This window comes from Lottia gigantea (assembly GCF_000327385.1).
Source record: "Lottia gigantea unplaced genomic scaffold LOTGIsca_62, whole genome shotgun sequence".
Classification (NCBI taxonomy): domain Eukaryota; kingdom Metazoa; phylum Mollusca; class Gastropoda; family Lottiidae; genus Lottia; species Lottia gigantea.
Window position 1 is genome coordinate 1,753,355 of NW_008710115.1, and position 22,674 is coordinate 1,776,028.

Below are 22,674 nucleotides of genomic sequence, written 5' to 3' on the forward strand. Positions count from 1 at the left end.
TTGCTATTTATCGATGAATGTTTCTTGAGTAATTGCCAATTATGCCTAGGTTTGTGAAAATTGTCTTGAAGCTTACGTCTATGATTTTGGTTGAATGTAGATCTAAGCTTATAAATCTATTGATAAGATATCATATTCAAATCACAATCCACTTTATGACGTTTCGACTCTAGTTTATGATAATGAGAGTTACATCGTCATAACGTTATAATTAGGTAGTAATTGTTATCCATAAAGTGTTTTGAGTTAAGGAGTTAGGGCCGTATTTTCAATTACTATTTGACTTACTAGTCTCTCACTAAAAGATCATTGACATCTTTTGGCGTAAATGTCATGATAAACAGTTTTTAAACTTATTAGTAGGTTCAAACACATTGCTTTTTGAGATTTTTTTCTGAGTGTTTTCTGAAAATTTTGAAAGCTCTTCACCACAACAGTCTTATCGACATGCTTTTAAAAGGTCCTAACCAGTACTTCCTAACAACAACTGATTATGATGTGGAACTTCATCATCTTAAGCTTGAAATTAAAAAAATATGATTTTCTATTGTAGAATCATCATGTCTGGATTAAATCGTGAGGTCGTGAAATGGTTACAAAGTTTAGATCTAACATGGCAGATAAAAACACCAAAATGGGATTTAACTAATGGCTATTTGATAGCTGAGATATTTTCATGGTATTTTCCACAAGATATTCAGATGCACATGTACTATGATGGAACCTCTCTGGAACCAAAAACTAAGAATTGGAACCTGTTAAAGAATTTTTTCAAACGGCACCGTATTGACATACCCCCAGAGTATATTTCTGGAACAATTCATTGTAAAGAAGGGGCGGCAACTCTTCTTATTGAGAAAGTTTACGAAATATTAACCAACAGACAAGTCAAGAAGGTTGTAGAATTACCCAAAGATAATTTCACAGACCAAGCTTATCAAGAAAATCTTCCACTCCACGCACGATCTACTGCCTCAAAAGCAATAAAAAATAATCTACGAATTACCGAAATCATGGAAGATCAAAACCTTATTTTAAATTCACAAAAAGCTCAGAAGATAATCAGTGACCATGTGGAAAACAGAAGAGACGAACGTGTCTGTTATCCTGGTAGATTCCATGTTAAACCAACAGCTGGAGAACTCTGTATTCGTCGACCACCACCTCTTAATTATCAGTCAGAGAAATCGGATTATAATGAAGATTCACCCGTACCGGAAGTAGCAGATGATGGAATTGCTAGTGAAATGACTCGCGAACCCAGTGTACAGTTTAAAGAAATTGATGTCAAACAAGTTGATAAATCCGCTTTTTACAATTTACCTATTCCGGGATATTAAAATTATATTTTAAAACATTTATATAAAATAATTGAAATTTAATAAGAAATCTATTGATTTCAAATGTCTTTAATGATAACTTCATTGATAATGGTGATCATGAATCGCTTAATATATATATTAATAATATAGTATTTGAGCTTTCAATTTTCCCAAGATCAGACCTTTCTGCTTGTTGATGTATGTAATGTGATGTCTTTGAGGAGCTCTTCATCGTTTTGTCAATTTTGTTTCATAATTGTTACAGTTTGTTATAATATACATTTTGATATCTTACGTTTACCCTTTCGTCCCAATCTGATAACTGTGGCCCGAAGTTTGCTGAAGTTGCTTATCATAAGCGCAATCTAGAAAAGCCCTAGACTTCATATTAATACAAGTGGTGATAATGTGGTCACCCATGATCATCGGAGCGAAAATAACCCCCTGTAACTCGATTTTCTCGGGGTCATTGATGAGGATAAAAATGAGCTCCAATATACAAAAGGAAAATGTGACGATTTTTAACATTGATTATGTATAATGGTTAGAATCCGTTTTATCTTAATTGTGCATTAACAATTTAATATAACAGATTGGACGAGACTTCACAGAAGTTGAAGTTCGATCATAATTTTATCAGCCAATCTGTAGTGATGAGGGATTAAGTGAGCATGTGCGCATGACAAGATCAGTTTTTGAATGTCCCATGTGTCAGAACTATCTGTAGTGTGTGTGATGGGACATTGTTCATCTGCAGTGGAGGGCACTTAATCCCTCATCACTACAGATTGGCTGATAAAATTATGATCGAGCTTCAACTTCTGTGAAGTCTCGTCCAATCTGTTATATTTTATCAGCCAATCACGTGATTCGTGATTCCGTGAGACTTCAAAGAGTCTGCACATGAGGACAGTTATACAAAGGAAAACTACTACTATCATAAAACATTGTATTTATTAAACTCTTTAACACTCTAATACTGCATTTTCAAAATTCTTGCTATCTTTGATTGGTTTTTTGTAATATGTAGCAAATTTTCGTTCAGACTTCCAATCTGCCTTGGCCATAATATCCGATACTGGCACTGAAGCGTTCTCAGCAGCTGAGGTAGTTGCAGCACGGATACTGTGGGGCTTGAACTTCAGTGTATCTATTCCTGCATTTTTAAGTCCGGTTTTGATCCATCTTGAAATAGTATCACGTGTTGCTGCTTTATGCGGCTGCACGAAAGTAATGAACAACTTGGATGAATCTCTCAGTTTTTCTGTCCTATTAATGTATTCTGAAAGCGCGGTTGTTACACACAGTCTACGATCTGGAACATAAGCTTTTAATTTCACTGTAATCGGCTTTCTTCCAGGTTTTGACTGTTTCAAGTGATCCGCTATATGAAACTTATACACAGATTTAGAATCATTCACAGACATATAGTCCAAATCTAAACAAAATAAAGTTTGCCCTCTCTGGGCAGAAACAATCGAAATTAGCAATACTAACTTAACTGTTAATTCTCTTAAGGTAAGTGATCGTACTGGCGTTAGCTTACGCAAGTAATTAAGAACAAGTTTGATATCCCACACACTCTCATATCGCGGTGCAAATGGTTTATTCAGGTAAATACCCTTCATAAATATAGAAACTATTGTGTGAGATCCAACAGGAACTTTTTTTATAAAAATAAAAGTAGATAATGAGCACCTGGCTGTATTTATTCCACTATAACCAAGACCCTGGTTATAAAGTTTGAACAAAAATTCTATAACCTCTGATAAAGTGGGACTGCAGAAGTCAATGCTTTCTTCTTCACAGAACTCCTTCCACTTTTGGATATAACATGTATATTGTTTTCGTGTATTGTTTTTCCATGAGCTGATGATGATGTCGGATGCACCCTGATGCATTCCTCTCTGTCTGAGTGGTTCCCGGATACAAGAAAAGCTGTCATTCGAAGTCTGTTCCAAAGAGGATGATTCTTCCCGTTGGGTAGAAACAGTAGGTTCTGTCTCTGTGGTAATGTTACTGGCCTGAAACATAGAATATTGAGAATTTGAGAGAACCAGCATTGTGTTGTCCACCATGGTGCTATGACTATGCCCATGCATTTATCAGCGATTATCTTTTGAATGCATTTTGCTAATAGACAGAAGGGTGGAAAGCAATACACCACTTCATTGCTCCAATCATGGGTGAAAGCATCTATGACAGAAGCCTCTGGATCCGGTTTCCAAGCACAGTATTTTGGTAGTTTATGATTCACTCTTGATGCGAATAAGTCTATGGTTGGTGTGATGTCAAAGAACTTTAGCAAGTCATGGAATGCAATATTATCCAACTCCCATTCTGTTCTATCAGAAGTGATCACTCGAGATGCAGCGTCAGCTTTACAATTTAGTGATCCAGCTATATGGGCAATTGTTAGCCAAATGTTACGTTCTTCACACCATGACCAGGCTTTGTAAGATAGCTTATTGCACATGATACTTTTAGTACCGCCCATGTTTTTTATATAGCTCACTGCCGTCGAATTATCGCTTTGGATGTGAATGTGGCAGTCATTTATTTTGAAAATTTTTTCGAATGTCATGAGAGCGAGAAAGATAGCTTTAGTTTCTAATACATTGATGTGAAGCTGTCTTTCATAGGAGGCCCAGTCACCTCCGATAGTTATGTCCTGGCAGACTGCACCCCAGCGGTACAGGCTTGAATCAGTCTGCATGATCAAATATGGTTTGGGAATAATTATGGATTTCTTAGACCCGTGTAAATTATTTTCCCACCAATTAATGTCTGACATAGCGTTTTCGCTGAGTGTCATGAAAGCGTCAAAATTCCAGTGATTCTGTTTTAGACTAGCTATTTTGCTCAATTCAAGGTTTCGAAAATGAAGTTGGCCGTATTTTACGGCTGGCATACATGAGTTATACAATCCTAGGAGTTTTGCAATGTCACGGATAAGGGGATTGGTCTGCGACTTTATTGACTTCCCAAATTCCACTATTTTATGGGATTTTTCCCCAGGAAGTTCTACTGTCATATGTTCTGAGTCTAAGCAGAAGCCCAAAAACTCCATCCTACGGCTGGGTGTAAGGCAGGATTTCCCATAATTGACCGTAAAGCCAAGTTTCTGTAAAATGTTGATGGCAATGTTAAGACATTTATTAAGTTCGTCTGCCGTGTCGGCCTGAACGTAAAGATCATCTATGTAGATGACGCACAGGATGCCTTGTTCTCTAAGGTAAGACAGAACTGGTTTCATGATCTTTGTAAATATTCTCGGGGCCGAGCTGAGGCCGAATGGCATGCAGGTATACTGAAAAAGTTTGTCCTTCCACCTAAATTTAAGTTTATTTCTTGAGGAATTTTTAACGTTAATGGAGTGGAAAGCATCTTTCAAATCAAGTGAAGCCATAAATGCATTAGGTTTAAGCATGTCTAATACTGACTGTAAGCTTTCCATTTTAAAGTGATGGTATTGAACATACTGATTCAGTTGTTTTAGGTTTAAAATGAGTCTATATTGACCATTCTTTTTCTTCCGAATAAAAATGTTCGAAACGAATTGGGATTTGTTCTCAGATGTGGACTCTATAGCACCATTTTGAATCAGTTCTTTTAGAAGATTGTCAATTATTAACGATTCTGACCTGTTTAATTTGATTTGGTTCGGATGACTGAGTAGGAAAGGAATTGACTTCTATGTCTAGGCCTCGAATAGTATTAAGAATAAATGGATCACGTGTTATAGATTCCCAAGCTCTTTTTCTGGAGGTTTGTTGCCCTGTCGGCTTTTGGACAAAAAATATCGTTCATTTCCATAGGAACCTCTTGGGCGTCTGAAGTAATTTCTGCCTCTGTTAAAAGTTTGTCCTTGTGATGGATAAGGTTGATACCTAGGTCTTTGGTTACGCCTGGTGTTTCTGCTAAGTTTCCTTGCCGTGGAAGCATCCTGCATGGCCTTGGTCAAATTTTCGCCAAATAAATCGTCATAAGATACTGCTGAGTTTGCTGAGGATAGAGGTTTATATTCTTCAGGAAGATGAGGCTGCAGTTGGGATTTTCTTCGCAATATAGTTTCTCTTGTTGCATAGGCAGAAAGCGCTATGGCATCCCCCAATTTGTGAGTAATTATTGAGGCCAGATTAGAAGGTATGGACCGTTTCTCTTTAATCACAGCATCTAGGCATTCTTTAATGCAGATGGCAGATTTGATGATGCCTGTTTGAACTCTTTGTAGTTTGCAGTCATCAGTGCGTACGTCTGGAGAGACTATGTCTCACATAATCCTGTTAATTTCCTGTGTTTTTAAAGACGGACAATTTGCCGGTTTTTTATACTTCTTAATTTTCTCTGTGATGGAATCTATGTCCTGTTTAGTTTTGTACGTAAACGAGTTCGATACTATGTCTGCTAAACGATCGTCAACCTTTGCTCCGACTTCTTCTTCGTTAGTCAGGTTGGATCTTAGGTCTGAGACCACGTCGTATTCTTCAATCCTGTCACTTGTTTCTACATTTGCCGACTCGTCGTCGGAAAAAAGATTTTCAGCCAGCGAAGCACCTGGGTCTACATCCGGTTCTCTGACCTTGACCTGAGAAGGTTCGACTATGTCTGAATCGCTTAAGTAATCAATGTTATAATAACTATCTTTTCCATCGCCGTCGATAAAGTCATTCACTTGACTCTTTAGCTTTGAAATGGAATTCTTCATATCGTTTTTCAGGTTACCAATAGTTGAGGCTAAACAGCGTACTTCGGAGAGGATCGCCGTTTTGAAATCATCCGACTCACTACATAAGGTTGTGGCTGAGTTATCTCCCGTACCAGAAGCAGATGATTTTGTTATCGGCTGAGAGTGAGACCCTTTGCTTAATGCGGGTGTGGAAGGCTGGCCGATATCCGTCTTGGCCGCTTTTGCACCCTTTCCTTTAGTGCTTGAGCTTTTACCTTTTTTAAATTGTCATCTTTGATGATGACATTGGACTCGGAACCCTTGTGTTTCGGAGTTTCCTGATTTGCCTCCGCCAAGCGGAGTATAGCATCCGCCATGTTCGACTCTGTTAAGATGTCGAGTAAATCAAATAAGAACGAGGCTCTTGGGACTATTAAGTCGCAAGGCAGTGAACTGAAGCACAGTGGCGGGTAGAAAAAGTGAGAGGTGTTAAGAAACACGTCCGACCTGATCGATGTCTGCACGAGCTCTGATCTTGTCATGCGCACATGCTATCTCACGGAATCACGAATCACGTGATTGGCTGATAAAATGATACTTCAACATAACATTTTAAACTGATCTAAGAGCTATGCAATTTTCGTTGACTTTTGACCGAGCGTTCCATATCATTTCATCAAAATTTACCAAAATAGATGATTGGACTCTCTAAAAATATCGGTGCCGAATTTATAAAATGGATTGATGAGAATAATTATAATACAAACAAATTTATTTCAATATAACAGATAAATATATATTTCCAAAATAAGTTTAGATACAACCTGACTATCAATGTCGCATGACCAAATTCTTTACTTCTGAAAGCTCACCGGTACTAGTGTTTTTAATTTTGAACAAGTTAGTAGTCAGAAGTTTTCACTACATCATAAAAATATAGGTGTTCTTTCAGAAGTATACATTTGGTCATGACACTCAAAATGTGTTGTTTGGTGGCACGTAACCTTTATTCTATATCTATCAATACAAAAATAAGACCTGTATGTCGTTTATGATATTACGACATAATTACATACATGAATACATTTTTCTCATTAACTACATCGTTAATGTGATATGATTTCAGATCAATCGCATCCCCAGATAATGTTGCGTGAAACAAGCACTGTGATGTCATAGTGAACTCGATATATTTTATCGAGTATAATATAATCACTGGGCCAAAGGATGGAATAATATACTCGCTTTATATACATTCATTACTATTTTCGAGTTATTAACATACACAAAAGATAATAATACAAAACTGTCTGAGAATGATTATTGAGCCAACAACAATAAGAGAAAGGGACAAAACTCTTACAATGAAACAAGCCACAACAGATGTCAAGATTTCAAGTAGCAATCCTCTTTTCTATAAAACATTTCCAATACTTGTTACAAAGCTTCCACCGCCAGTAAATATAAAATAGACTTTGTAGACAAGTTTTCTTACACAATCCTTGTAGAAATTCTTGCCAAGTTTATAAAATCTTCTTGTACCGCTTGTCACAAATAAACGTCCCCTTCTCTTAATGGCAACCATCATAATGGATTGTCTTCGTTGGTGATCTGTATTTTGATTTGTTTATAATCAAATTTAGGCGACGGTGTGGTAGGAGTTGGAGATGGGGAAGCATTACACGGTATTTTAATATATTGTTTAGGTTCTAGCTGAGGAGAAGGGGAAGGTGTATACGTGCTACATGTATCAAGATACAAAAATACTGAGTCATTTTCACTATCAGTAGCTTTCAATGGTTCTTTGCTCTCCTTATCATTTTTGTCCTTTTTAGATGATTTCAGTTTTAAACTTGACTTTTTACAAGAGGTACTGGCGATTGAGTTAACTTGTTCCATTATTTTTTCTCGGCGATCATTTTTTCTCAACACTGCCATTTCTTTTAAATAAATTCGAAGATGACTGTCTTGCTTATTTTTTCTGATATGGGAGGCTATCATCATAACAATAGATAAACCATATATCATAACTACAGCTACAACATAGAATAATGCACCGGATTCATCATATCTACAAAATAATAAGTCAAAACATTATTAATGACTCAAAATCACATAACCACGGTTCATGGTTCCTAAAATTCACCGTGATCGGCATAGAAACATATTTGGTTTGAATGGATTTTAAGACAGGTACGTCATAATCTGGTCAATTGTTTTAGGGGAATTACAGAGACCACTAACATTGGGTGAGGAATTTGATCTATCCATAAAGCATCGGGGATAGCATTTCAAAGTTTAGTATTCGGGGAGTTGATGAAATCGATGAAAACTCCATCTATAGGAAGATCTGAAACATTCAGCTGTTTCACGAGACCTTTAAAGCTACTGAATTCAACCCTTGATTTTGAGAATATCTATTTCCGTTTACAATTTTACATTCATTTAATGTAGCAGAAACATAGTGGACTCGTCAAAGTAATAAGGTCTATTATCTATATAATGATGAAAGGTGAATTATATCTATGATACTATATGATTATGAAGATCAGACTGAGATTTCCTTTACATCATGCTTAATTAGCTCTGTACGACATCTCTTATTATTTTATACACGATAGACTAGTGGAAATTATCTACATCCCGTGGCTATCTTATTTCTATATCAAAACCACCATCTTTAAATGTCAACGTGTTTTGAACGGAGATAATACAACCACTAATACCGGTAAACCGATAAAAATGTTTTTACGCAAGATCTAACCTAATATTACATAAAAAAAATTCTGACTTCCACTGCGCGCTATTTTACAAAAAATATTTTTCTTGGTATTGTGAATATTTTTACTATGTTGTTGCAATCAGAGATGCAACAGCTTTCATATTGTTTTGTTGGAGCTCATGTGTTTGGTCCTCCCTCTTAGTTCATATATGCATAACACGATAAAACACCCTCTAAATACAGCAGCATTTTCAGTTGAAATGAAATGCTAGGTACGTTTCATTATCAATCTGTTACAGTGCACAATCATTTACAGTGAATAATCTGTAACTCTGTACAATCTATTACTGTGTAAAGTAACATTTGTTACTGTATTCAGCGAACAATCTTTTATTTTCTTGAATATTCTTGAATAATTGCACTATGAGACGGAGTGAATACATATATATATGACATTTCTTCATCTATTTACGTCGAAACCTATCAGTATGAAAAGTTTTAAATGACAATGAAAACTTTCTAATTCAATATAGAATATAAGGTCTGGGAACTTGTGATTATATCAATTGGTGGCACTGTATATAACTTACAATATTTTCTTTTCATTTAAAATGGGATTTTCGTTCTATAAGACGGATACATGACTTTCTATACAATCAAATTTATAAAAGGACAGTGGATCGCTGGATTAAATCGACCTTAAAGCACCGACGACGGAAGATTTACATGTAGATGTCGACATGAGCCGTCGATCCATCCGGTTGACAAAGAGTGGTTTTCGCTGATGTCGACTGGAGGGGACTCTCTATTTACAATCCTCCCAGAACCTATTTACAATCCAGAACCTATTTACAACCCAGAACCTATTTACAATCATGCCAAAACTCTTTTAAAATCATGATAGAACCTAATCACAATCATCCCAGAACCTATTTACAATCATCCCAGAACCTATTTACAATCATCCCAGAACCTATTTACAATCATCCCAGAACCAATCAAGGTATTTCGATGGAGAAACGATAGTAAACAGATGACATCATATTAAACAGAATCTTTTCAGATGAAATAAAAAAAATATTTAATGCCAGAGGATCTAAACTTTAATTACTATAAGATACTACGGAGATATCTAATATCTCATTTATCGTGAAGCAGAGTTTAAAAAGAGCGGAGAAAAATAAGTTCTGTCAATTTTCCACAACATGCAGATTATTTATCAAATAATAAGAGATTAGATACCTAGTAAAATATTTCACACCGAGCAAGCTCTAGAGATTTAGTTCTGGTTAAATATCACGTGACAAGTCTCCAAATGAGATTGATTTTGTCACATTTGCTTGTTATATTAAATAGGTTTACATGAAACGCGACTCAATGGACGAACAATGCTTTTACATTATCTTCATAAAGACTTTAAATAGATTGGCAATAAAACATTTCATTTCTTCACATTGTCTCTTGAGACTTTGAATATAAATAACCCATTGAAATTTACGGAACAAAGGCGAACATTTTAAAATGGCCACATGCTACAAAAATGAGTGCAAAAATAGTGAAATCATAAAGGAGAGATGCAAAAAATTGGGAAAATGTAACTTCATGGTGGAATTTCGTGCATATTGTTACTAACGACATGGGTCCGAAGGTATTTAAGGAACTTGAAGTGGGAATCAATATGAAAAGTGTTTCCTTCGGCTAATCGTATACCGACTCCCCAACAAAAGGCTTCGGCATTACCCACACCCTTTTGTTGTTTTCAGCTAGTTGAAACATACAATTATCTTAGTTTTAGTTTCCTCTGATTCCAAAACATCAAACTGGTTTTCCCCCATACTGACCTGTCTCTGGGATCTTCAATGTAACCAACCCAACTCTCGTTCTTCTCCGAGAGAATCCGTAGCTTTAGATTTCCACCAATCTCCATGGCAGTTCTGAAAGTAAAAATAAATTGACACTTTCAAGTACGTATACAATTTTGGTGGCAATATCATCAAACATGTTCTGATGAGTTTTTTTATGCCCATTGAATTGAACACATTTGGTTTTATGAACATCTTTTTAGTTCATATTATGATTACAGACAGTTTTACTTTCAAGTAGCCATCTCAAATAGGTCAGATGTGATGTCAAAATGAAATTATTAACATAACAAATTCATTGGCATTCAAACTCAAACGAAATTGTATTAAATATCAAAATATCGTTTAATTCTACAGCAAACAGAAGAAAACAACTTCTATATTATTATATATTACAATGGCCATCAGAGCGGACAAGAAAAACAACGTAGAAACTGTTAAAATGTTTATTTAATTCCATTGAACGTCAACATATATCAACCTAACTTTAATTTTAATGTTTCTATATTTCAGGTGGAATATTCAACGTAATATAATATATATATTACTGTACTCTCTGTATTTCAGGAAAATATTCTCAGATATATACATATTACTGTACTTTCTGTATTACAGGGAAATATTCTCAGATATATACATATTACTATACTCTCTGTATTTCAGGGAAAAATTCTTTGTAATACATACATATTAATGTACTTGCTGTATTTTAGGGGAAATATCAGATATATACATATTACTGTACTTTCTGTATTTCTGGGGAAATATCTTAAACTGTACATATTACTGTACTTTCTGTATTTCAGGGGAAATTCTTTGTAATACATACATATTAATGTACTTGCTGTATTTTAGGGGAAATATCAAATATATACATATTACTTTACTTTCTGTGTTTCAGGGAATATTCTCCAATTATATACATATTATTGTACTTTTACAGCGCATTTAATCTGCATTTTTCAGAGAAATCGATACACTGGGAATTCCTATCCGATACGTATATCCTAAATTATGTCCATCTTTTCTAATCAAAAAGGTATTGTATTACAAGTATTATATGATATCCTTACACCATATTTTCTGTACGATGACATTATGTATTAAGAAACTTTCTGATAAGTATTGACAGCAGGAATCTGTATAATTATGTTCTCTAGAGATGGATTAAGAAGGAAGGAAATGAAGAACCTTAAGAGCTCCTGATTCCTGAAAGGTTTTAGGAATATACTATATATAAATGTATACAGAATGACATATCATCTATTTCAGCATGAATCCATTGTCTCAAACAATGAATGAAAAAAAAATTGTATGGAAATGGAATATTAAAAGAATATTAAGAGAATCTTAATTGAATCTTAATCTATAGAGAGAAAGAGTGTTTCTAAATTTGTGGAAGGGACGCTGGCTGCAAATTGAAAAGGATCTTGGCAGATGAAAACATTTGGTAAAATTTTCCCCATTGTACAATGCATGATGCTGGTAATTAGCCAAATAATTTGGAGTGGGAGTTTGATTTCTTTCACTTTTTCATTTTGTGGATTTGAATGGGTTTTTTTCAAAGTTATTAATTTTTCACTGGATCGAAATCTTCTATTAGAAGCCATTTAAGCAGCCATCTGGAATATGTAGACTATTGAAGGTGCTCATATACAGAATGGTTTTACTGAAGCTATAAAAGATTCATAGCAGTGACGCACATAAGCTAACGTTAACTTGTCAGGCACCCATAAAAATCTTTTCATTCAGTACTACCAAGTTACTCACATTTTGTTAAAAAGAAAAAATTTCATAGCATGCAAAGTCTAACTGAAGATGAAGGCCAGTGACTTATTATTATTTGAATAAAATGAAATTTTTTAACTTGTGCTATAAGATGTCCGTTATCTTATTATTACCATAGACTCGATATAATTATCGGAATTATAAATATAACGCCTGTTGTAACATGGACTAATTCAATATCAGGTGCTACTGGCTAATTCTTACTCCATTATCACCATAGTAACACATCAGAAAAATAATTTCATTGTAAAATAACAAAAACACAAGAAAGGTATACGTTATCAGGCCTAACATACTACAGACATTTTTATAGGAGTTTAATTTCATTGTTCCAATCTCAAATAATTTTACAAATGCTCCAAACTAAATCATGAATTATTCTCCAGGTCGTTAAAAGGGTTGTAAATAGTTTTTTGAAAAATTATACGTGTATTGGGGACACTGAGCACCATCCCACCACGCCTGTCATGCTTCCTGCAATTCCACTAATGTTTGATAAAGCATATTTTACGAATAGTAATCAAACACTTATATTTTGTGGAATTGCAGGAACCACAGACGTCGGATTGAAAATAAGAATAGGGTAAATTGATGCTATCAGTGTTTCAGATAAATACATTTTTTTAGAAAAACTCTTCACAGTTCCTTTAAAGACGTCTGACCGTTGATAATTATAAAAGTTAGATCTTTAGAAATGAGATCTTACGTACCCCATAGTCAGTTTTGTCTGATTTTGTGTTTCAATCTTGTTAGACTAATTATAGTGGCAGAGAAAATACGATGAATGTTACATGTCTGTAGATAACGGTAGTAGATTACAATATCACAACTTTTTTTCTCCGATTTTTTTCTTACACCAAATAGCCGACAAATTCATTAACATACAAAATAACTATATTTTACCCCACATAATTAACTTTTGTGATTCTAACACTGTAACTTTATAAGTTCTAATTGCCAAAGACTTGTTCAATTTTGTTGAGACGTGTTTCGAATATGAAAACCAGAAATTGGAAATAAAACAACTTGACACACAGAAACAAAACAAAATCCTGCCTCTCTTCATAGTATTAATTATAGCTATTTTCACAAAATCGTCATAGATGGTGCAATTAAAAAAAACTGTAGATATAAATATCCGTTAAAGTGCGTCAAAGATTGTCTTTAGAATACAAATAATCCATGGGAAGATATCACAGAAATAGCAAGCACACTGTAAGACGCCTTGGTTAACGTTTAATTTTCCAGTGCCTAGAAAATATATATTCTCGAGTTTGGTGTCGGCAATTCAACTTCTTCATAAAATTACAGCACAACACCAACAGATGTCTATATTTGATACAAATCAAAGATTCATGATACATAAATTCAAATTGCGGTACCATGTTAATTTAGCCTGGTAATTTAGTAACTGCAAACGATTACACGTAGTCCTCAAACCACCGACTACAGGATGACCGAATGTCAAATATGCACATGCATAAAACGATATGAAATGATAAACCACAGTTGTTGTTGCCCGTGGTCCCTGTATCTACTGTTCTTCTGGTAGCTTAAGCAGTTAATGACTATGCAATTATACCAAATTTATATCGTATGTATCTTGTATCAAATGCTCCATCTGAAGAATAACCAACTCGGTTAACATTTCCACGATCATTGGCATAGCATGACTTTAAGTTGAATAATTGGAAGTCTACGTGCAGGAGGTATATTACCATTACTCTATATTAGATTGATTGATTGTTTCTCTTTTCTTTTTTAATATGCAGGATAAAAGAGTTAATAAAATAGTCTATTTATACAAATACAATATATAGAGAGATAACATTCATTCTGGAAACAACCCATTATAAAATGACCTAAAAAATTAATATGTCAACAATCTCATTAAATGACAATAACGCTCTTTCAGATCATCAATTTGGTTTAAATTAACATGCTACCAGGAAAGGATTTGGAAGTTTTAATGATTCATTTACTAAATAACGAGTTCAGGAAGCAGTATGCTGAAGAGTTAATACAGAAAAGTTGAAATATCATCATCAAAGGCTTACTAGAAATGCAAGTCATAGAGAAACAAGAAGGTCTTTCGCATTGTACAATATGGTTTGTTCATTAGTTGTTTGATTTAAGCAAAGGACAAAGGTCGTCATAAGGAATGCATACATACAGTGTCAAAAGTCGATTGATTTATCAGTCCATAACAATGATCGGTAACAACATATACTGGTGATTTTGGACTTTCTGACATCATTGGTCTATTCTCTTTTGAACAAGGATTTGCATTATGGTCATTAATTACAAAAACTCAGTTGCAAATTACTACATGCACAATATTCCAATAATATGCTGCCTGCTGATACAGACATGACATGGTTATTTATGGCGTCCAGAGACTGTGCGTCTTCTACAGAATTTTGTTATGGTATCTATTTTTACTAAATACACTGTATACAAAACTCGTCTGACAAAAAGAACTTTATGTGATGTAACAGACTACCGGTGTTCACAAAATAAGGACTGCTTAAGCATGCAAGTACTAATACCAGTTTTGGTTGTGCATAGACCGTTGTGCTTTGTGTTAAGTAGTGATAATTTCTCATTTATCAACAAAAATAATGAAATATTCCCCTAAAAATTAACAGTTTTCCTAAAATACGAAGACTGAATTGAATCAAAAAAAATAAAAAGGCCCAAGTGCCTACCGGTTTTCGTTATCCATGTTTAAAAGAACGGCTTGACTGCTAGACTATCGGAATTTACGTCTAAGAATGTGAAAACTGAAATTAACAAGGTCCAGCCATATAACATGTAAAAATAAATGTGTAAAATACACAGAATTGTTGCATAGATACTATTATCATATCTGGTCGGGGTTATTTATGGTTTCTATGATTTTCAGGTAACTGTTATAAAAGGAAATGGGAACAATACGCAGATACAACGGATTTAAACCTACTGATTCAAAATTAGCACTAATCAGAGAAACATTCTCTGATGATATTGTTTTTCCCCGTAACTAGTAGAAATATCATGTTTAATCCAATAAAAAACAAGTCAATTGTATAGGGTTTTATATGACTCATTATACAGATCTATAGCTTCTATTTTATCCAATGGAGTATCAATAACACGAAGAAATGCTTTAGGCGTAAGAGATGAAAAGCAAAAGTTCATTATATCGGTTCGTATTAAGATTATCACATGTCTTGTGTTAATCAACTTTCTTACAAATTATACTAACAGAACCCTAGGCAAATATTTCAACACAACTCGATACTTTTCTTTTACCATCACGGACGGATTTACTAACTTTGCAATAATATGTAATTTACACACTCGGAAGCTGGAATATATAAGATTGTCTAGTGTACAGGCAATGGATTGTCATCACTATGATATAACAATATCTGACGTTAAGTAATTACCAACAACAACTTGTACAATCTAACACTGATGGGTTCATTAACTCCCTTGATGGTAACCAACTAACCCAGAACTTGATACGCCATAAAAGTCTTTAGTTTCCGCCAATACCCACAGAGACTGAAAATAAGCGCAACTCAATGGTAGGCTTTCAATTTCCCCTATGCAAAATAAGCCTCATAGATCATTCGATATGATAAATAACTCTGTAAAGGGAGCTGTACTCAGAAAAATTTAGATCTCTCTACCAAGAACACTTCACATGCTATTGTTACACAAGTTAAAGAAATGTTGAATTATCACTGACGAACATTAATTGATAGTGTTATAATAATATAACTTTCTATTATCTGAAAATGTCAAGTAATTTCGCTGTTTTTCAAACGTCTCTAATGTTCAAGAGCAATATCCAAGCACAAGAATAAGTCAAGTATTTTTCGGCTGGAAGTAAATTGTGAATTACTGTAAAAGGTCATATATCTCGAAACGAAAAGTCTAAAAGAGTGTTATGCATGTATGATCACCTTGATATTTCCCTGGAAAAAATTAGTTCAGAAAGAATTTTGACTGAATGACTGTATCTTAAGTTTATGTTTACTGTTCACAAACACCAAAACAATTTTGCTCGTGGCAGTAACGTTGACTGATAACGTACAAATCAATGTTGTTTTGGTTTTAATTGTTATTTTTCATATGTTCAAGGGAAATAGTTTGAAATTAGATTACTTTAATGAAACTTCAAAGTTCAAATGTTTGAAATATGGATCCCAAATTGCTTAATGTTATCATGATTTGAACATCAGAACTGACGAAAATATTAAGTAAATATAAGGATAACTTTTAATGCATGTTTGTGTGTAATAGTCTAGATTATATATACGTTAACTGATTGATGGGCATGGTAACTTCGTGTTGTGTTGATGATAGCTATGTTGTCTGGAGTATTTATATCTTCCGTGACTGATTTATGATATCCACCTTCATGTGTAATAAATTATATGATCAACTCTTATTTATTAGTAATGTTGGTCTTTTAACTTTTTGTGAAACATATGATTTAGTCCTACCAACCATATGAACAGTTTCAGCTTTCTTTTCATAATACTTTTTAGACCTGTCTATATTGTCATTGTAGACGTTCATCGTGTTGTCATTGAAGTTTATAATAAATTGTGAGGTAAATTCCCTTGTCGTAATTGTTAATATTGGTAAAATTTACTTGGATGTTGGATCTAAAACGAAACCAAAGAAAACTTTACTGTCAATTCGAATGTTTATCTGCACCAAACTATGTGAAACTAGAGTATTGTCTGAGAGAGTTTTATGAGATATCATGGTTAGAAGATACATTAGTTGAAACAAATAAGCTTATATGTAGATAGTCGTGTTCAAGTTAATATGTTTCGTAGTAAATCTATTGAATTTCTCGCTATTAATTTTTCTCTATATAGATTCTCCCGTGAATTAACAGCTCTATTGCCAATACCACATGACACATATTAGCTTATTTGTGACAAATATCGTATCCTATTTAACTCGTGGCTTTGAAGTAATCATAAGAAATAAGCTTAGACTTTAGTTCCCATGTGTTTAGCTGATTCTGGCATATTGCATAAAATAACCCAAGTACTAACGATCCAACGGCCAAACAGAACCCTAAATCCAAGAAAACAGTTCGGTAAAGCATTGGTAGTAGGCTAGCTTTTAAGTTGGTATATATCAATTATAAATGCTCAAGTATTTCATAATGATAAGTGGTATCTAAAAGAGTAAGCAAACCCTGCCTGACGTCTACAGCCAAAACAAATACTATAGTTTTCTGTTGAACATTGAAAGATGAATTATTAAGATTAATTACAATCTGCCATATTTCAGCACAATTTATTATATATTAAAGAGAAACACGTCAATTCATCTAGATTGTCACATTGGTAAATATTAGGCATAAATAATTTAGATGATTGGTGTCTACATTCACACTGTACAATTAATATAAGCTATATTGTTTATATACCTATATGTATATGATTCAGTTGATAAAAATACTCACCTTGAAAATTTTCCACCATCCATGTTGGTAAGACTTCATGTGAGAGATGTTAAGCTGATTAAATGGAAATTATTTCAATATGATAATAAAAAGAGTCAGATGTCACCTGAAACAAACTACATCTGCTCTTCTCAACATCTTCTATTATGTCGTCTGCTGACAGCACGCTCACGACAAAACGCCATCTAGCAGATTATCGATCTGCTTTGAATTACTGGATTTACTTTTTAGTGTAAAACCTGATGTCAGCTTGATAAAATATCAGTGACATTTAAATCAATGTTTACGTTAAAAACGGTCTAGTTATGGTCGTAATTGGTTTACTAGGAAACATACCATAGAAAAACAAACTGAAGGAAAGGTTTTTAAAGATCTATCATGAAGAATATTTAAACCATACAATTAATTTTTTGACAGCTGACAGGGGTAACTGTGGTGGCCATCCATGATTCCATGATTCCATCATTCAAATGTATAAATAATTGGCTGCTACCAATGCATTGCTAAACTTTTCTTTGGGATTTCCGGTTTGCGGTTCAGTTCGTTAGTTTGTTATTTTTGAAAATCTAGCTCTCTTCCCGAGTAGTGGCATAAATACCAGGTAGTTCAAGCTCTTGTCAATTAAAGTTTCCAAAGATCCTATGTGTCTCTGGGATGCAATTCCTTAGAGTAGCATAATATGATCATGAGACAGAATTCTCTAAGCGAGAGCCTGGTACTCTACTTTCAAACCTATAGCTCTTCATGTCTACTCTTGGACCCCTAAGTTTGTTACGACACATCTTACAGTAAGAGCCAGAAATTTCAAATGGAGACTTACAGTGCACGGGTTACTTTTGACAAGGGTTAAGACCTCTACCAAGATCAATAGTCATGAGCTAGACACCCCAATCTGTTCAATTGTACCATTTGGTATTTTCTACACTGCTAAGTATGGTCTTGTTATGGCATTAACTGAACTTATTACCGACTTTAGATCAAATTATACATCTTCTATAGTAATGTTTGCTGCAGGTAAAAACAAAATCTCTGAAACTGAGTTAATTAATAAAATTTTGTTGCTATCTCACTTGGACTTGTTTTCACCAGTTTGATTTATTTCACAGATATTGCTATCCTTGACGTAGAGATAATGAATCAAAATTTGATTGTTCGCAAATAAGAACCTCAAGTTTGCACCCGATTCGGAAGAAACTTGGTATGCTTATGAATGAATTTCTCAGATAAGAATGGGTTATTGCCTTGGACTAGATGAAGGAGCCTCAACTTCAGATCAGTTTGTTAGCTATATAAAAGATAGATTTTTAATCAGATTTGAATAGAATTATTAACTATTGCCCTTGTCTTTGTGAAAAGTATCACCTCACTCTAGCATCAACCGATTGGGATGAAACGACTATTGGGGAGTTGGCTGTAAGATATTGATTTAATTCACTCTATGATTTTTTGGCCAAAAGAAGGTACTTGATGGGGATTTAGCTTTTTTTTATATAGTGCTTACCAACTGACCAGAGATCGTTGAACATAGAGACTTGAGTTTGGAGGTCACCAAGGTCCCTTACCGCTAGAGCGCCCGAGGAGGATAAAAGATGCCTTATGACTAATTTTAAGCTCTCCAGAGACTTTTTCTGTGGGATTATGTTTTGAACTAACAGAATGAGCTGGTGTCAATTTAAACTAAAACTCATTTATTCGAAGAGGATGTTCCCGCTTGTGAAAGGTTGATGTCCCTTTGTAAGCAAGATAAAGTCCAACACTAGGAATGACCTGATGGACATCTTCTTGCAAAAATGGTTGTTGAGAAGTCAAGAGTTGAAGTGCCACTCAACGAATGTTGCATCTCTGTCAGAAACAAGAGAGTGGACACCTGTTTATCTGTGATTATAATAATGAGACTATGGGCGATATTTATTTTATGTAGATGCTACAGTGTTGCATTCATATTTACAATTAACAATATCATCAATCAGCAACAAGGAGGTTGAGATGCAACATGTTCACGGGATACACAAATAATCACATAGCAAACTCACTTATCTCTTCAGCTTGACACAGAAACCTGCCACGTCGGCTACAGAGAGCTCAAAATTGAATTAGTTCTCGATTCTGACAACTTTATGGAAGGATAGTATCTCCGTTTAGTTTTCAGATTCCAGAATTAGTGGACGATTTGGAAACTATAACATCATAATCGGGCAGAATAGACTGAAAAATTCAAAACCAAAACTTTGCAATGTAAAGAAGCACAATCACCAAGTTGCAATTTTTGTAAATGGGGGCATGTGATTCTTGTGTTCTGAAATTATTCCAATCTGTTAACCATTAAAGCTTTGAATCATAATCACTGATTTTTGCTCACACCCAGTTCATTTAAAATAGTATAGTTTGAGAGCTCATACATTGAGCACAACTCTATCTTTATATTAAGCCTTTACACAAAAGGCTGTAGACTGCGCCGTGATTCAGACACATTAAAAGAAAATGATTGGATGCGTTTCTTTTATACCTAATGTTATCTAATTTCATTCTGTAAAATTTATTGTCAATGTCTGACATAAAGTATGGTGTATATGTATAAAATAATTTTTCGATCTTTTATGACAGTGCTCCACTTACTGTTTCAACATTGAAGATACGCTTGTCAAACAATGTTTCCATTACCCTGTACCATAATGATGCAAAGAAATGAGTAGGCCTACTAAAACACAAGTAAAGGTAACTTACAATTATTGGGGTAAAGCAATTGTCACATAAGTCTCTTGAGTGTCAGATAAAATCTCTTTTACAATCAATCCAAATAGTAAAATCTAATCTAATTAAGCAAATCACAAAGCGTGGCGTATTTGGGTCAGTTAAACAAATGCACGTGAGTACAAATGAACTGTCATTAAGAGTGTTTATCGTTACAAAGAAAGGTTTATTAGTTCAATACAAAAATGTGTTTGGATACTTGAAAAATCGTATTGTTTTCAGTTTTATTTAGTGGAAAAGTAACTGTACATTTGTAAATATTTGTAAATGTATTACGGAATTCAAATGAGACATGCCAACAGATGTGAACTTGGTATCAGATATTCTTATGGTCAACGAAGCTGACAGTTTTTATCCTGTAAACGAGTGTGAAGTATTGCCTCAAACGCCATTTGAAGATCTTTCCCAAAGACCTCTTAATAAAGATGATTATATCCTTGGAAGGTTATTAGGCGCCGGTGGATTTGGAAGCGTGTTTTTGGCTACCTATCTCGACAAAACAGCCGCTGTGAAAACTTTACATAAAGTTTCCAAAAATCCTAAAGCGCAGCTTGAAAGCTACAAAGCAGAATTGAATGTATATAACTGGAAACATCCAAATATTGTGCGAACTATAGCTGCAACATGCCCCGATCAATTTGATTCGGGTGCTTGGATAGTTATGGAATATGTTGGCAATAAAACTCTTCAAACTATTCTTAGTGATATGGAAGAGGATGTTTGTCAACATAGAAGGCTACGCTATAGCATGGATATAGCTAATGCTCTGGAATATGCTCATCGTAATCTAATTGTTCATTTAGATTTAAAACCACTAAACATACTTATAACGAGTAAAGATGTTTGTAAATTGGGTGATTTTGGTTGCTGTCAGCGAGTTGAAGCAGGCACTGGGATGGTAAACCCTAAACAACGATCTGCTCTTACTGGTACGTTTTCATATCGAGCTCCAGAACTGTTTAAAGGAGCATTGCCAAGTCTTCAGTCAGATATTTATTCTTATGGTGTAACATTATGGCAGTTACTGAGTCGCGAAATACCATTCGCTAATCAAAATCAGCATGTGGTAATATTTAGTGTTGTCTCCAAAAAACTACGACCTACCCCTCCTGATGTTGGCGATGATCCCTTTGATCTTCTTTACCAAGAACTCTATACTCAATGTTGGTCTGCTCTTCCTGATGAAAGACCTTCCTCTAAAGAGTTGGTAGAAACATTAAGTCTTTGGAAGGAATTTATGTATAAAGATATTTTTGATTGATGGTGCTGTCTCGGAACAATATATATATATATATAATTTATGAATATGTTTTACAGACGTATATAATATGTAAATATCTGTGCCAATGAAAAAATTGTATAATATTGTGATATTAAAGTATGTTTCACGTTATGGTGTAACATACAGTTCCCATAGTGCTTTCAATTGTGATATATGTTCCATTTATGTATATAAGAATTGATATTTTTGTCTATTTATGTGATAATTGTAATAATATAGAGTTATATTATAACTTAAATTATAAATATATATTTTCATATATGATTTTGGATGCTTTTTGTCCAGTTATTTATTTGTTAACATTGTTTTTATTAAGATGTTTTACAATAAAAATATGATACACTACCGAATATAAGTTATGGGACGCCAGAATTTATTATGTGAGTATGTTATTATATGAGGCGCATGAAATGGTACATTCGTATGAATGCCCTGTATTTGATGCACATATCATTACACGATGTGCATGTTTGATATATAATGCACATTTTTGCATAAACAGATTAAAAAGCACAAATCAAATTGACAAATGACAAATTTTGACATAACTTGGTGTGAAGTTTCACCCAAGATATTATTGATAATAAAAAGAAACATTTTAGCTAGTTATTGCCCTTGTTCTTGAAAACGGTTATGGACGTAGTGATGATTGTGCAAATAATTTCAATAATTTTCTGAAAGCGAAATGAAAAACATTTTCAAACCATGTCAGAATATGCATTAACTAGGCTGATATGTTAAGATTTCATGGAATTAAAATTTGGTCTGATCTGAAATCCCATTTTTTAAGTATTTAATG

The 22,674-nt window shown here is 34.1% G+C and overlaps 4 protein-coding genes across 4 annotated transcripts; 2 read left to right on the top strand and 2 right to left on the bottom strand.

Annotated features, from left to right (window-relative positions):
- Positions 1–563: 563 nt before the first annotated feature.
- On the top strand, positions 564–1,154 carry LOTGIDRAFT_76788 (hypothetical protein; the record flags this gene model as incomplete). The annotated part of the gene is made up of 1 exon (XM_009064348.1): positions 564–1,154. A coding segment is annotated over one exon (591 nt), but the record flags the coding sequence as incomplete, so codon positions are not given.
- Positions 1,155–5,595: 4,441 nt separating this feature from the next.
- On the bottom strand, positions 5,596–6,368 carry LOTGIDRAFT_166989 (hypothetical protein; the record flags this gene model as incomplete). The annotated part of the gene is made up of 2 exons (XM_009064444.1): positions 5,596–6,168; positions 6,267–6,368. The coding sequence occupies 2 exons, from the start codon at positions 6,366–6,368 to the stop codon at positions 5,596–5,598; spliced, it is 675 nt and encodes a 224-aa protein (XP_009062692.1).
- Positions 6,369–7,575: 1,207 nt separating this feature from the next.
- LOTGIDRAFT_166990 (hypothetical protein) lies at positions 7,576–17,865 on the bottom strand (the record flags this gene model as incomplete). The annotated part of the gene is made up of 3 exons (XM_009064445.1): positions 7,576–8,062; positions 10,555–10,647; positions 17,843–17,865. The coding sequence occupies 3 exons, from the start codon at positions 17,863–17,865 to the stop codon at positions 7,576–7,578; spliced, it is 603 nt and encodes a 200-aa protein (XP_009062693.1).
- Positions 17,866–20,845: 2,980 nt separating this feature from the next.
- LOTGIDRAFT_194882 (hypothetical protein) lies at positions 20,846–21,818 on the top strand (the record flags this gene model as incomplete). The annotated part of the gene is made up of 1 exon (XM_009064446.1): positions 20,846–21,818. A coding segment is annotated over exon 1 (933 nt), but the record flags the coding sequence as incomplete, so codon positions are not given.
- Between the last annotated feature and the right edge of the window lie 856 nt (positions 21,819–22,674).